At 39.4% G+C, this 15,719-nt stretch overlaps 1 protein-coding gene across 1 annotated transcript in view; it reads right to left on the reverse strand.

Moving 5' to 3' along the window:
- Positions 1–15,226, reverse strand: part of tmem117 (transmembrane protein 117) — a 37,027-nt gene extending 21,801 nt beyond the window's left edge. The window contains exon 1 of the mRNA XM_030775878.1: positions 14,947–15,226. Within this exon, the coding sequence (XP_030631738.1) occupies positions 14,947–15,226 (280 nt within the window). The remainder of the gene's footprint in view (positions 1–14,946) is intronic.
- Positions 15,227–15,719: the final 493 nt, after the last annotated feature.

Below are 15,719 nucleotides of genomic sequence, written 5' to 3' on the forward strand. Positions count from 1 at the left end.
GTCAAAAATAAATTAAAAATTAAAAGGGAAAAAAAGGCTCTATTGACAGGCTTTTCATGTATGACTTTTGAAAAGCACAGAAAACTTCTCATAGCTCCCTCAGCTGGAAGTCAAATATCTCAATGTAGTTGATTATTCATCTGTGTCCTGCTAGGAAAAAGCAGGGTTTTTTTTTTCCGGAGGCAAAAGACAGGCTATCTCTTTCAACTGAGCCTAGTCACACAAATCACATTCATGAGAGGAAAGGAAAATGCCCTCAAACTGCCCTGAAAATGACAGAAATGCAGAGTAGCAGGTGGCACAGCTACCCTGGACATAGATGGGAAAGGGACGTCAAATCATTATTTTACAGAAATATTTTTGTCACTTGAGACTTAACCACAGCCCGAGTGATCTTAAATCAGGAGAGCAAACTCCTAAAAGTCAGAAAAGCCAAATCTGCTGATATACATCCTGCACTTACATGACAGGAAAGGCCTTGTTGGCACCCAAAGTAATTAAGTTCATTCATGCAAATCAGTTCAATTATGCAGCATAGATCAACCCTGAAATGATACAAACCTGTGCACATTGCGTCACACCAAACCATTTGGACCTTATTGACTGTACACGCCTTCAGCAGTGGGGTTTCAACCAAGATAAGTGAACATGGCAATTGTTTTTAAGCACTGAGGCTATTCATCGGGCTATTTCATTCTGTTTGACAAGCTGAAAAATGGCGGTGATGTACCACCTAAAGAGCCAACCTTAAAATAAATGTAAAGTCAGAGAAAAAACTCCCATAGACAATAAAGTACAGAAATGTCACATTCCTAAAAACACAAAGAATATATGCCATAACTGGAAATTATCTAAGCTGAACTCTTATCAATGCCAGAAAATTACTTAAACAAGGCTTTTCATTTCGGTTGAGGTTTAAGATGCTCAAGGCGCCTCCACGTACCGTTAAGAGACAGTGACTGTCTTTGTACTTTCTCAGGTTTTTTTCAGTGTAGCTGGGCTAAGAGCAAGGCTTAGGCAAGGGCTAATGCTAATGATATAACCCAGGGGAGATTACTGTAAGCTCAGGGAGGATAACTTTTCAATAACAAAACAGTCCCTCCCCCAGGCACATGTTTCAGGAAACTCAGAGACAACTTGCTTAGTCTGGGTAGTACATAAGGTTTGTTCAAACAGAGCTATCTTGAGAGAAAAATTCCTCCTAAAAAGGTTAAACAGTTCAGTTGTCCTGAACAGTTCCTCACTTTCTGTCATATCAGCAGATGCTATTTTAGGAGTTGATATAAACTATTCATACCACTCTGTTGGCAGTACCTATCATAAAAACATTTATAAACTATTCATACCACTCTGTTGGCAGTACCTATCATGTAAACATTTATAAACTATTAATATCACTCCATTGGCAGTGCCTATCATATGAACATTTATAAACTATTTATATCACTCTATTGGCAGTTCCTATCATATAAACATTTATAAACTATTCATACCACTCTACTGGCAGTACCTATCTTATAAACATTTATAAACTATTCATACCACTCTGTTGGCAGTACCTATCACAGAAACATTTATAAACTCTTCATACCACTCTACTGGCAGTACCCTATCTTATAAACATTTATAAACTATTCATACCACTGTTGGCAGTACCTATCTTATAAACACTTATAAACTATTCATACCACTCTGTTGGCAGTAAATATCTTATAAACATTTATAAACTATTCATACCACCCTATTGGCAGTACCTATCATATAATAATTTATAAACTATTCATACCACTCTACTGGCAGTACATATCATATAAACATTTATAAACTCTTCATACCACTCTACTGGCAGTACCTATCATATTATCATTTATAAGCTATTCATACCACTCTACTGGCAGTACCTATCATAAAAATATTTCTTCAGGCCTTAGTGTGATACATGAGAAGTTTGTATCTATCTGGGACTCACTGACTCGACAAAGTACAAACGAATAAATGAATGAATGAATATCAGCCTCAGGAACTTATTTCTACCATCAACAGAATATCACAGTTATTTCTGTGTAACACTGAGCGTAGCTGCTATCTTGCTGTGAAGCCCTGAGTTTACAGCTGGTGACGGCTGAGGGAGAGAGAGCCACCGTACAGTAACATGTCAGACAAGCCCCCAGCCACAGGCATGGGGAAATAAATGGGCTGACTGTGTTACGCTGATGGCAAGACAGCCACATCAGGAAAAACTCACACAGGCCATAACTCAGAGCAGCAGCCAGACGGCAGTTCCACTAAAACAAACACTCGCTTAAGAAAAAAACAGGTCAGCAACCGTCATCTGTCAGTGTTAAGCACATTGGCTAACGGCGTTCAGGTTGAGAGCAGTCGTATAAATAGAGGCACTTCAAATGATCTAATCTGTCCAAGTACACATCCATACTTATGATGAATATGATGGAACTGGATTTGGGCAAATTCAATTAGATCCTCTCTTAGCTAGTTGCTGAAGAACAATGTGATCTTTGCCACATTGTTTAGACAAAACTCTGTCTTTTCATAGATTAACAGTAACAATATCAAACTGACAATAAAACAAAGCTAGACCATCAGAGTGATGGAGGCATCAGATGCGAAAGGCAGAATATGGCAGAGAACATTGCTGGTCTATCAGCAGAGAGAGAAATAAGCATGTTAATGCATACTAATGTAACAAAGCACCTAGCAACTAAATTAGCAGCTCCAGTGGCTGACATAAATATCTTTGTCTCAATCTTCTCGACAACTGTAGCGCATTAAAAGTTCTTCTAAAACCACTTCGTTTTTCTGATACCTTTTGAATGAATTAAAAAAAAAAAAAACTGTATAGCTTACCTTTTGTCTCTCCATAAAAGCAGATATATACCTTCAAATGGTGGTGTTGAAATTATTAAATATTTATCCTGTCAAGTCAAGTCCAATTACACCATAAAATAATGCATACATATAATAACAGTAATTTTGTAGCAGAGCCATCCAAAATCTATCATGTACTCCCTAAAGGTATCTTTGAATAGCATTTCATAATTTTTCAATAGTATGAGAAGACCGTAACATGCCGTGACAGTAATGTGGCTAAATTAATGGACCTTTATTAGATATTAGTCTTGAGCAAACATGTCACATTTTATAAAAAGGAAGTGGATTTGCATGGGTGGATTACTATTCTGGTCACCGTTGTCCTTATAGCGCTGCTGGTTTGTAAATGTCAGGGGGTACTTTGTAAGAGTTAGAAAGAATAGAATTTTCTCCCAGTTTAATCAAGTCAGGGGAGATGAGGAAGGCACAATTACGTATTCAGAGCAGATATGGAGTTATCTGAATCAATCTCATGCTCTAACAGCGAGTTCTCGCACAGTAATTTGACTCTGAGGCAAAAATAGAAAGAAAAACAGCAGAGGTCATGAATGGTGGAGCAATCTAAATAATTAGGTTGAAGTGTTCATGAAACAAAGCCCTCATACCCAGATTGTTTCATGCCTTAAAAGACATGTCTGTGAGGAGTAGCCTGTATAGTCAGTGGCCTCTGAGATGGATTCAAACTGACATTTTATCTGTAAAAACTAATATATAAATGTTTAATGTGTACCATTTACTGCTAGTGTGCTGTGAAGGTGTGACTACTGTCTTAATTGTACTGGTTCTTGTTTGATATACGTAATAATCTTGACTGTTGGATATGTTATACTCTCCCTTTCTGTATTTCAGCAACAGTTACTGATCACACACTCACACAAACACACATGCACACATGCGCGTGCACACACACACACACACACACACACACACACACAAACACATAAAAAAAAAAATTGATAGTTCTTAAAGTTATGAGACACCTCCATCTAGTGGTGGAATATTTGTTAAAACTACACACACATCTGTTAGGAAAAAGAAAAAGAAAAAAGGAGAGAAAAGTGTCTGAGGTAAACAGCCACACATCTGAATGACAGAAAGTGGGTGACGGCCCACTTTCAATGACAAGCATTTAGTGAGGCATGTAGGGGCATAACATCCTGTTCTAAAGTAGAGAATTTCCTTAAACACACACAAACACACACACACACACACACACACACACACATTCAAAACCTTCTTAACAGCATACACATCAGTACCAAGAGTACCCACACAAACACTCGGACAGTGGCGACGCCCTCCGTGATTGATGAGATACAGTGAGTTGTTTGACAGAGAAGAATCACAGGACCATATGCTACCAGCACGATGCCTCTCTTCATCAATGAATCTCGCTACAAAATGGGTAAGCAATGAACTCTACACACCCTTTCACAAAAAAGACTCATCATAATATACTTCAGTGTATAGTCATATCTTTGTTGTCTGCTGAACAAAGAACAAATTAAAGCACAATCTTTCAGATTTTATGTTTTTTTTTTTTAATGGTTCTGAAACTAATGCAGACTAATGCAGATGTCTGCATAATCTACACCTGCATAGCCATCCCTGTTAATGAAATTCAGTTTATTGCTCAAGATGGTGATGTTTGAGAGTTTGATGTGGACTATTACAATTTTAATATCAGATCCTTTTTTTTAACAGATGAAACATTTTGTCATTAAAACTATGTAAAACCGACAGTTTGAGTGAATGTGAATGAAAACACTCCTGCGAGCTAGCATTGTTTTTTGGGATGATCAACAATTCATACTACAAAATGTAAAAATTACACAGAAAGTGAAGCTGTTTGTTCTCAATTAGATGATAATAATTATGTGACACGAGCATAAAGAGAAAATATTAAGGCGTAAACCAAATGCAGGGAATCATTTTCCCCCAATTCAAACTACAGAAATGGTTGAAATGTTGTGAAATAAGAACAAAAAAAGGGGAGTCAGAAGTCAAACTAATGAGGCTACACTGAATGAGGCAAAAACAGTTTGTTAAAATCTATTACGCCAGATCAGTAATACTGGAAATTTGTGTAAACTTTGCAGATATGGTATTGTGGGTCTACATATTTTCCACTGAACTACTGGCTTTACTATAAAACCAACACAGACAGTGAGAACAATTGTGGATCTGTATGTTACTAGACAGGTGTAGAGTTTTCTGCTGTATAATTTTCATAGAATAATGTAATTATCAGTGTATATTTTCATTGTGCCAATCTTGCAAATTTGTTTCAAAATATCGACTGAAGCTACTGAATGGGTGTTGCAACCTTGTCAAGATCTTTTCATGAGGTCACGATGAGCTTATTTGTATATAAACATTCACTGCCATGACTGGGAAAGTAGAAGTAATGGAACATCTGGTTTACAGTAATTATAAGGGGATTTCCCGGAGACACCGGCAAGTTTTTCTGAACATGCCCTCAGAATTTCAGGATAGGTTTGTTTTTGAGATATTTGCACATGCAACAGAGCACCAGCTATTAATATCCATATGCTATATCCTCAAGTGATTACAAGAAGAATATCAATTCAGCTAAGGGCAGCGATGGCTATTTCATTGGTAACTGTATGAAAAGTACACATAGAACACAAAGGAAAGAGTACTGTTTAACAGAGACACCAGACAACCGTGAGAAGCCAGCGTGGTTAGTTACATCAGAATCCTGCAGCTGGGTCTGAGTGTCTGAGGTCCGTCAGCAAACTGTGGGAACATTTTTTTCATGTGTGAGGAAAAACGATTCAGACCTCCTTGAAAGAGGCAGAAGACGTGGCTTCAGGCGTCTTTCCAAGGCATCCATTAATGGCTGGCTGTTTGGATCTGATGTCTTTGAAGAACAGCAAATTATAGCTAGCATCAATGTTATGCCCATCAGTGACGACAGTTGATCTGTAGGGGTAATGCTTTTATTTTTGACAGCTGTCCCAGAATAGATCTCCTGTAAAATGCACTGGGGCTTGTCACCCGTCACAATAAACAGCCATTAACACTGAACTGACCTATTAAGAAAATGAGTCAACCCAAAGCATGCCAAGAAAATGCCAGCAACAACTTCATTGAATGACCCCAGGCCTTTGTAGCCAGAGCACAGCTACAGTCAACAGAGTCAACAGAGCTTTTTACTTAGCCATACATGTATCTGCTGTTTGTCAGGAAATGGCAAAAGACAGATTATGGTTGAGGACAATTAAGCTGACCACATGCTTGTATCAACTGCTTGGTGGTCCACTGAATGTGTTTACTGAACTACTAGTCTTGTAAATGCATTTTCTGAGGTGTGAGTCTGATGAGCAGTCTGGTTTTCTACTCTGTTGAAATATCAGTCTCTAATTCTAATGAGGGGTTGTGGCCTTGGTTGAAATTTTGTGGCTGACTGACCTGCAAATGTTTTTTTTTTTTACACCACACTCCGCCTGTAAGTGTTCTACATTAACATGTAGAAATAATAAGCCTAGATAAAGTTTTTTTCATACAGTTGCTCTTTTCTAATTATGTCATCAATTAAGAGTATTTTGTTCATGAAACAGCACTTGTAATTCTCTAGAGTCTAGACTACTGTGAGAGATGACCCATTTCCCACGCACTGTTAAGTTACTAAGGCCTCTTCTTGAAGCCATCCTGACCATAATCATGGACACTCAGGGGTGGACAGTATCGAATGTACATATTAATGTATACATTAATGAGTACTGTACTTAAGTACATTTTCGAGTACTTTTACTTGAGTGTTATTTATTTATTTATTTATTTATTTATTGGAAACTTATGACTTTTACTCCACTACATTTGAAATACAAATTTTGTACTTTTCACTCCACTACATTTCTATGAAGGTTCTCGTTACTCGTTACTTTGAAGCATTGCTTCGAAGTCAGCGGATGAATTTTCTTTTCTAAAATGTTTGTCAGAAATGTATGTTTTAACACACTAAACAGTGCATTTGATTAAGCTGGAGTAAAAGTGTGCTTTATGAAAACTGGAGATTAGTTCCTGCCTTGTCTGCCCTGACATATTTCCATATAACCACATACAGGAACTGAAGAACCTTTCCTGAATTATCTGAACCACTCCACTGCTTTCTGCGGCCAGCTCCAAGATGGGCAGTGGTATTGTTATGTGCTGTTGGTGCTGTTTACCATCACTGTGCCTGTAGGGGTTGTAGGAAACATGGCGGCCATCCTAAACTACACATGTTTCCGTCGCACGGGCACGACTGGCACCATCTTCCTGCTCAATCTGGCAGTGTGTGACTCAGCGTGGCTGGTCCTATTGCCCTTCACCATCTATTTCAACCTCAAGCGCCTGCCACCTTCCAGCATCAATATCTTCTGCCAGCTCAAGAAGGTTGTCTTCAACATCAACGTGTATGGTAGCATCCTGTTCCTTATGCTGATAAGCTTTGACCGGTACGCAGGCACCGTGTACCCCTTAGCCTCGTTACGCTGGTGGGATACAGGCAAAGCCAAACTCTGTGCCGGCTTCGCATGGGCCCTGCTTCTGTTAGGTTCCATCCCCGATCTTTTTGTCACTTTCGCCTTTACACGTCCGGAAAACGTCACTGCCTGCATGGACAATATCCAGGGTCCCATATCCTACGTGAAATGTCTCGTTCTGCTACGAACACTCATTGGCTTTCTGCTGCCCTTTATTGTGATCCTGACTTTCTACGCTAGTATCGTCAGGGTGCTCAGAACCTTGCCTAGAGGTGGAAAGAAGTTCACGGAAAAGCCTTTGTTGCTGATCACAGCAGCCCTGTTGGTGTTCGTTGTATCCTTCGCGCCATATCACATCATGATCGTGACGCTCGTCATCATGCGTGATCATGGGATGGTGACAATGGACAATGCAGATTCGCTCTATGCTGCTTACCAGTTCCTGGAGGCTTTGTGCAGCTTGAGTTGCTGCCTAGATCCAATTCTCTTTATCCTGGCTAGTGACAGGTTCCAAAGAAGCCTGCAGGCCCTGAGGACAGGAAACACAGCATTGTGCTGCAGGCAAAATAGGAGAGTAGGAGTGGAGGTATGAGAAGACAAAAAAAAAACCAATCTGTCCCTAGCTGAAAAGTGAACACGATACATAGTGTGGTGTGGATAATCACTGTGGACAAAAAGAAATGAGTAAAAAAATCTATTTTTATGCCAAAGGCTTACCTGCACTTAAAGCTGTGGTTCTAAGGATTTCAAAAGTACTTTTCAGCTGAGAATTGGTGAGAACATAGTCAAGCTCCATTATTCGCTGGGAAATTCAAGGGAAAGTCTTCGAGAGGAAATCAACACATTTGTGCTTAAAGCTTGCTCACTCATTTGGATTGTAACTGTTCAAGACCCTTATTTCTGTTTTGACATCATTCATTATTAGCATTGCTATCTATTCTCTGATTACCAACTACCACAATAAAAGGCAGGCCATACTGGGATGAAAACAACACAACTAAAGGAGGAATTGCTGCAAATATTAACATCATTATCAACAGATTTACTTTCTTTCCATCTGGCACACTATTATCACATAACAGTGACCTAGGACATATGCCTGAATCAGAGATAGCAACAACAAGTTACAGGGTGGAAAATCCACACTCAATGTTCAAATATTTTGATGTCCAATATGTAGCACAGAAATGTCACATAAATCATTAATCACGTTGTTGCTGGCTACTGCTGTCGGTGTACTAATGATCCGTTTCTTGTTTTTTTCATTCTTGTAGAAATGTTTTTTTTAATGTTTTCTTCCTTTCGGATCTTTTATAAATAACACTAAACTAAATTTTCCACATAAAAACATTGTAAGATAAGACAAGATGAGGATATCCTACCTTTTCCTTTTTTCTCAACTTTTTTTTTTTATTTTACATGTTACTAAATTTTCACAGTTCAAATGAGCAAAACCATGAATCTTAAAAAAAAACATTTCTTTCAAATTTAACATTGATTTAACATTCTTTCACAAACTGACACTTGTGTCACAGAGCCTTGCGTCTGTATAAAAAGAATCTCCATAAACATTTAACACATTCATCTCTGTTTGAGGAGCATATTGTAGGTAACATATGGCAAAGGCCCAAACTGCATTACATACAAGCCTTCTGGGACCTCCAGCCTAGTAAGGCTGCCCAAACGCCGCACAGTCATAGCTATACCAGGATCTCTGGGAAAAAGTGTCTGTGTGCTCTCATTCATCATGTCTTATCAGAGGCAGGTTTCAGTGCCGCCAGAGAATAGCCAACATGGCCAGGCTGTGTCTCTAGAGAGCGTAGCCACAGCAACCGTGAGTCCTAATGATTAATCACAAGTGAATCCATTTCCTCTGAGAGACAAGAGCATGTACAGCTAACACAGTGTGCGTCCATCTGTGTGCTCGTGTGTGTGTGTGCGTGTGTATTCGATCAGAACATACACTAAAATTTGAATGAGAGCAAATAACAGCTACAATGTTTATCTTACAAAAACCAACAAGCCAATTTCCTCATTATTCTGTTTGCTTTGCTTACTGACCTTAGCAAAACTGGCTGTTTGATGTTTTTTTTTTTTTTTTAATGTCTTACAAAATTACATGTGAATTCAAAAATACTTGAATTCATATGGATACAAATGACATTTGAAATGTCACCACAAAATAGCTCATGTCTTTGTATATTATTATCAAATTATTGTTACAGATACGATTAGAACTACAAAAGGATGAGCTATACTCTACTGGAAGCCTAAAATGGTTTAACCAATAAGTCACTGCAGTTTTACACATGTTAATATGTCAGTGGGCTACAGAAGATTCTATTACATCTTACACACATCTATTCTGAGAGGACCTATGATCAGGCCAGGTGTTACAAGGCAAAAAACCACAAAAGAAACAACAACAGTATCTCTCTCTAATCAAACAGAAACATGTTTAATTGGTTGGGGGGGGGGGGGGGGGGGGGGATTGGGGGGTGAAAAAAAGCAGCTAAGTGAAGCTAAATAAGCTAAGTGAATCTGGCAATACACTGTGTACAGTATAAAATGAAAGAAAAGTGCCTGCACCATGTTGCCAAACATCACAGTTGACAGTTCAAGTTAACTTATGGACCAGTGATACTGAGTATACTGAATAAGCTCAATAATTATGCTGTTTTCACATTAGAATGCCTGTGAGTCTTATTTTGAGAAAGTACATGAGAGCACTTTGGCTGTGGTGTATATTTTCAATTAGAAGCAACAAATCACTGTTTTACCACATTTATGTGAAGCTAATATGCTTATAAATGCTGGGAGTTTTCTTTTCTAAACAACGTTGTCTTTCACTTTCATTCACAATGTTGTTATCTATCATGTCATTTGTTCAGTGTTTTTCAGCGCATTCACACTCACCAGACCTGAACTGATCAGTTCAAATACAACAAAGTTTCTTTGAATGTAATTAGTTTATGTTAATCAAGTGCTAGTCATGGTTGGAGTACCATAACGGTGTGAGTGTTTGCTCTGATGTCGCCCTCTAGTGATCAGAAATACAGCAGACAGGGAGAGTACCCATAAATCTGTGTTCCTTTTTCTCTCACCTTTTTTTTTTTTTAACTCAAGTTCTCACAACTACTCCAAGCAGCAGATCATCTAAAGCAGGTATGCGCCTAGAAGCACAAACAATTTGACACAAAAATTTGCAGGAGAGAGTGCTGTGTAGACTGGGTAAGGAAACCCTACCCTAAATTAATTTTCTCACAGTATGATCACAAGAAGAGTATGAGGTCTTTTGATGCAGGTGGGTCTTTATTCAGCTGTAGATTTTGTCCATAGTAGTGGAAAATATATGTTAGGATAAGGTCATTTTTAGTGAAGAGGATCAATTAATCTTTTATATCAAAAGACACAATCACATCCTCAAATAAAGCCAAATAAAGCCAAGAGAAAGTTCTCAGCACTCTTGTGTATAAAATACACACAGTTTTCTCAACATCGACACATACCACACAGAAACACAGAGAACGTTAAGAGTTAGGGAGAAAAGGCCCTACATACACATTTGGAAAATCACCCAAAACAAACTCATGCATTCTGCCCATACAGCACCACAGTAACAGAATGTGACAGAACACAGATGGTATCGCCCAGGGCAAGAACTGTGAAACAGAGAGAAGAATATCGGACAAAGGGGAACCCGTACAGGGACCACAGGGAACCTGAGGTCCATTCAACAGTTCACTAGTCAGCAATTAAGGCCAAGAAATGGAAGACATTACTCAAGTGAAAACTACAGGATGTCCTGGATTAAATCACACGGTTAGATCCTGGTAGGAAAATACACAATATCCTTATTTATATATTATGCCAACAATAAGACATTTTTATACTGTACATATACCAAAGAAGGGGATGTTTTTAGTAGTATGTGTTAATCCTCTTTTCATCAGGTTGGGCCGTGGTCTTATTCACCAACTGAATTTGGTGGGAAACCTACTTTCCATTCTCATGAGATTCATTCGCTATTTATGCCAGTCTTGCTCTGATATCTCCTTTGGGAAACTTTATCCATATATTTTAGGTCATGACAAGCTAAAATGCCCTACATATGCACACAGTGAAACAAATCAAAATCAAACATACATACATGGTACAATTTTGCTAGAATAAAGTTAAATGCAACTACAATCTGTAAAGTGTGATATTAAAAAGAGTTTATGCACAAACATTCACAAATGTTAACGAAGTTCATATGTAATGTCACAGGTGGTAATCACACGAGTCACTTGAATCGGTGAATTTACAGGAAGTATTCAACAAAAAATCAGCAACTAGAGACCCAGAGAACACACAACTCTTTCAGATCAATAACAGCAGCATTGTTTCACGGTGTTATCCACCATCAGTATTCAAAAAGGCATTCCAATACCTCATTGTTCTCAATCACTTTCTCTCACAAGCACCACAGACAAAGCCGGTCCAAAGGACAAAAATTTCTCTGAAAAAAAGTTGGCCTGAAATAACAGGAGGGGTGAATGCAATGCAGCTAGGAGGCATGCCACCTCTGCAGAGTGCTCTGTTGAAGAGAGCTGATAGACTTGAATAACACGGGGACATGAACTCATGGGTTAACCACAGATCTGGAGGGCAATCTTAACCCCTCCTCCCACAGACACACACACACACACACACACACAGCCTGTCAGTTATCATCAGTCATCCTCTTAGCACTGCGCTATACTCTGGAGGGGTCAAAACACCAGCCCCCCACCCCCACAGAGTCAGAGAACATTTGTGAGAGGAATTGATGTCTGTGTCACAGAACTGGAAGAGGACAGGTTTGCTCCATCTCTTCATTATGACACACAGCTGGACCACAATGCATCAGCCTTGTATGACCACAAAAGAATGTGACACTGGTGAAAACAAACCAGTGTAACAATCCAACACAAGATGTCAAAACACTTTGAGCAAACAGCCATTCTACGGGCTGTTTTTATTTCACAAATGTGTACTCTAAACATCTCTACAGAAATACAGATAATCTTTGTGACGGATGCAAGGTGTGATTACACTAATGTTCTCAAAACCCAGAGAGATTTGTACATATAGTAACAGTGTGAAGGTTAATATTTGGGTTGTCATGCAGTCTCTCACAAGTTTGTAAACATTTGATGCATGCATGCCTTCAACCACACATTCACAGCTAGAGAGAGAGCGAGAGGAGACAAAGCCGGAGGCAAATCATGGAGTAATTTGCCATAAAACTGAGTGGTTGTACACATTTGATTTTTCTAGGTCATCATGAAATGAAGAAGCCAATGTGTCAAGCAGCCCTGCAACAAATCTCTGCATTTATTTATTCGCAATTTGGCGCATGGTCGACTAGCGACCAAAGCCAAATACCAGGAATGCTGTGGGTTACACAAAAGCATTCTTTCATGACTCACAGCAGCCGTTACACAGCAGATAGCCCCTGTAAGCTTTTGATCAGCCCAGGTACGGTGCTTATAACGTCATGTTTATTCATTTATAATACATAATTGACATATTGCATAAGGAGGCCCAACCTAGAGCAAGTTGGCTGAAGTGCATAGCTGGGGAGTAAAAACTGCTTAACTAGTAGAGGGCTTTGAGTTCAGCTCTAGGATGTAGAGGCAGGCATATTCTTGTTGTTAAGGATACATTATGAATGACATTTCTCAGGAGGGAGAAGGAGCAGGGGCACTTTGCCACTCCGCTGCCACCGCTGCATTTTAGGATTATGTAACACTACTGAGAAATGTTTTGTCAAATTCTGCTCAGCCTTCTGTCCCCTCTCTTTTTCATGTTGACTCTTTCAGCGTTGCTCTTTTGTGTCTTTTTGCCTCTCTTTTTGCCTCTCTCTCTCTCTCTCTCTCTCTCTCTCTCCCTCTCCATCTGACATGCACCATCTGCTTCACTGGCTCTCTGTTTTGAACAGCATTTTGATATTAACCATCACCTGACTGCACTGCATTTTCTGTTCTCTTGCCACTGTTGATGGCCCTTCACTGTAGGTTCACTGACCTAAATCTAGCATTTCTACACTACAGGAGTGGTGACCATTACTTCTGTTTCATTTAAAACACATGGAGAGACTGAACAATCCCTGAACCAGAGCAATCCATGCAGTTGAATAACAAAGACAATTTTTATAATTTATATCATTTCAGGAAAGGCCTGGAGCTGGTCCAAAACTTCAACAAGGATTCATTGGCAGATTCTGGTTAGAAGTCATTCATCAGTGAAATGGTAACCAGCTAATTCAGAACAAATTGTTCATAACAAATCTCATGTTCTGTTATGCTTTAATCGTAGTTCTACCAAATAAAATACAAAAAGAGTTACTAAGAGCCCAAACAAAGCCATCGTAAGCCTCTGTCTAAGCCTCGCCGGGCCTGTAAGCTGAAAAAAATCTTTGCCATTGTCACTGCGTATTTCCTGCAGGAATTACTTTGTTTAAGCCTATTTTGGGTTCGAAAACTTCATATCAAATGTTTCCAAAGAAATAAATATGAGCTGAAGAATTGACTACCGGCTCCAAATGTTGAGCTGAACGGGAAGAGCTCTATAAAATTAGTGCAGTGAGAGTGGAGCTGAATAAACAGAGCTGAGTGACATGTGAAGGTGGTTTATTATGATAAGCGACACAGGAGCCTAGTCACTCTCTATGTGTGCCTGGAAAAGATGGCACTCTGCTATAATTACGTTGAGCACATCCCAAGAATGCGCCCCCCCGCACCCCGCACCCCACTTTTATTTCAGCTCGATGAAGGCACTCCGGAAAGACACATGACCATGATCCGCCTAATTATAGCCATTTACTGTACTCCCCCTCTCTAAGGTATCGTCTGCCAAATCTCTCCGTTTACAGTGACAGAAAAGGAATCATGGGTGGTAACTGGTTAAAAAACATTACAAGAAATTAGAGGAACAGACAGCATCAGAACTACGAAAACTGCAAATGAAGTTAATAACCAATGGGAATGAAGAACCACCAGAAACAGCTAAAGTCTGAGGACAGGACAGGAGGAGTGCGGAGTATTAACAGGGAGGTATGGGAGCAATATGTATTGGTGCAATGTGTTGGAGTTTATAGGTATGTGGTGAGTGCCTGAAGGGTGTTATTGTCTTAGAGGGTTAATGTATCACGGGGGGAGGGGTCAGGGCAACGAATGAGATGCCTGATGGGGGATCATTACATGGGTAAAAGGGTTTTAGTGTAGGGAAAGTGTGGGACAACCCTTGTCCTATTGTGACCTCAATATGTCAACTTCTGCTATGTCATATTTGAGTGACAGTGGTGACAAATAGAATATCAGAAACACTGTGTGTGTATATGTGTGTGTGTGTGCATGTGGATGCACATGTGTGCATATGTGTGTGTATGAGCATGTGTATATAAACATGAGCTCCAGCACGTGTGACATCTCAATTTCACAACCCCAGCTAAATGCACACATGACACCAAAACCACAAAGCAACAGATCTTCTTAAAAAACTCGAGACAAATCAAACAAACAAGCATGAATGTTGCACGTACCAAACAGACGTCGGTGGAATAGGAACTTTCCGGCAAACAGACCAGTGATGATAGCCAGCAGCCACATAAGCACTTTCAGAACATTCCAGCCACCGCCTGGGTACTTGTTCACCACAAAGGAGAAGCAGTTGCCCACTACAATCATGTGTGCCTCTGTCTGACTATGTGAGACTGGGTCCTCTGCAAAGATGAGGAAATTGAAGAAGGTGACCAGGTAGGCCACCACAAGACGGGACCATGGGTGCTGGAAGTAATAGCGAAAACGGGCATCGATTTCCATCCTCATAGCCCTCCCTAAACAAACACACAAACAAAGAAAGATGAACAACAAGTATTTGCCAAACAAAGAGCAAGTACTTGCCAACTGAGATTATGGGACAGAAGTGTCAGTAATTACTGGACAGACTGGGATTATACAACAAAAGCAAACAGTGCTAGGGGGTATCTGGATTATAATTTGAAAAAAAACGAAACAAAAAAAAAACGCTCAGACAGCCGGATTTTTAATACGAGAACACACCAAAATCTGTCTGGACTGAGAGCGTAAATAATACAGAAACTCATTATGATTACACCATTAATAGTGCAAAGCAAGAGCTACAACTTTCAAAACTATAAATGTCATTACAGGATATGGCTAAATTACACAGATGTACAGACATCAAATTGAAGAAAACTGTTAATTATACATGACATTCAGTTTCAAATGGTACTTTAATAAAACAGTTACAAAACACTACAGCCAAAGCCACTGCTATGATGCACCAAGTGCA

Source organism: Chanos chanos, chromosome 5 (assembly GCF_902362185.1).
Source record: "Chanos chanos chromosome 5, fChaCha1.1, whole genome shotgun sequence".
NCBI classification, from domain to species: Eukaryota; Metazoa; Chordata; class Actinopteri; order Gonorynchiformes; family Chanidae; genus Chanos; species Chanos chanos.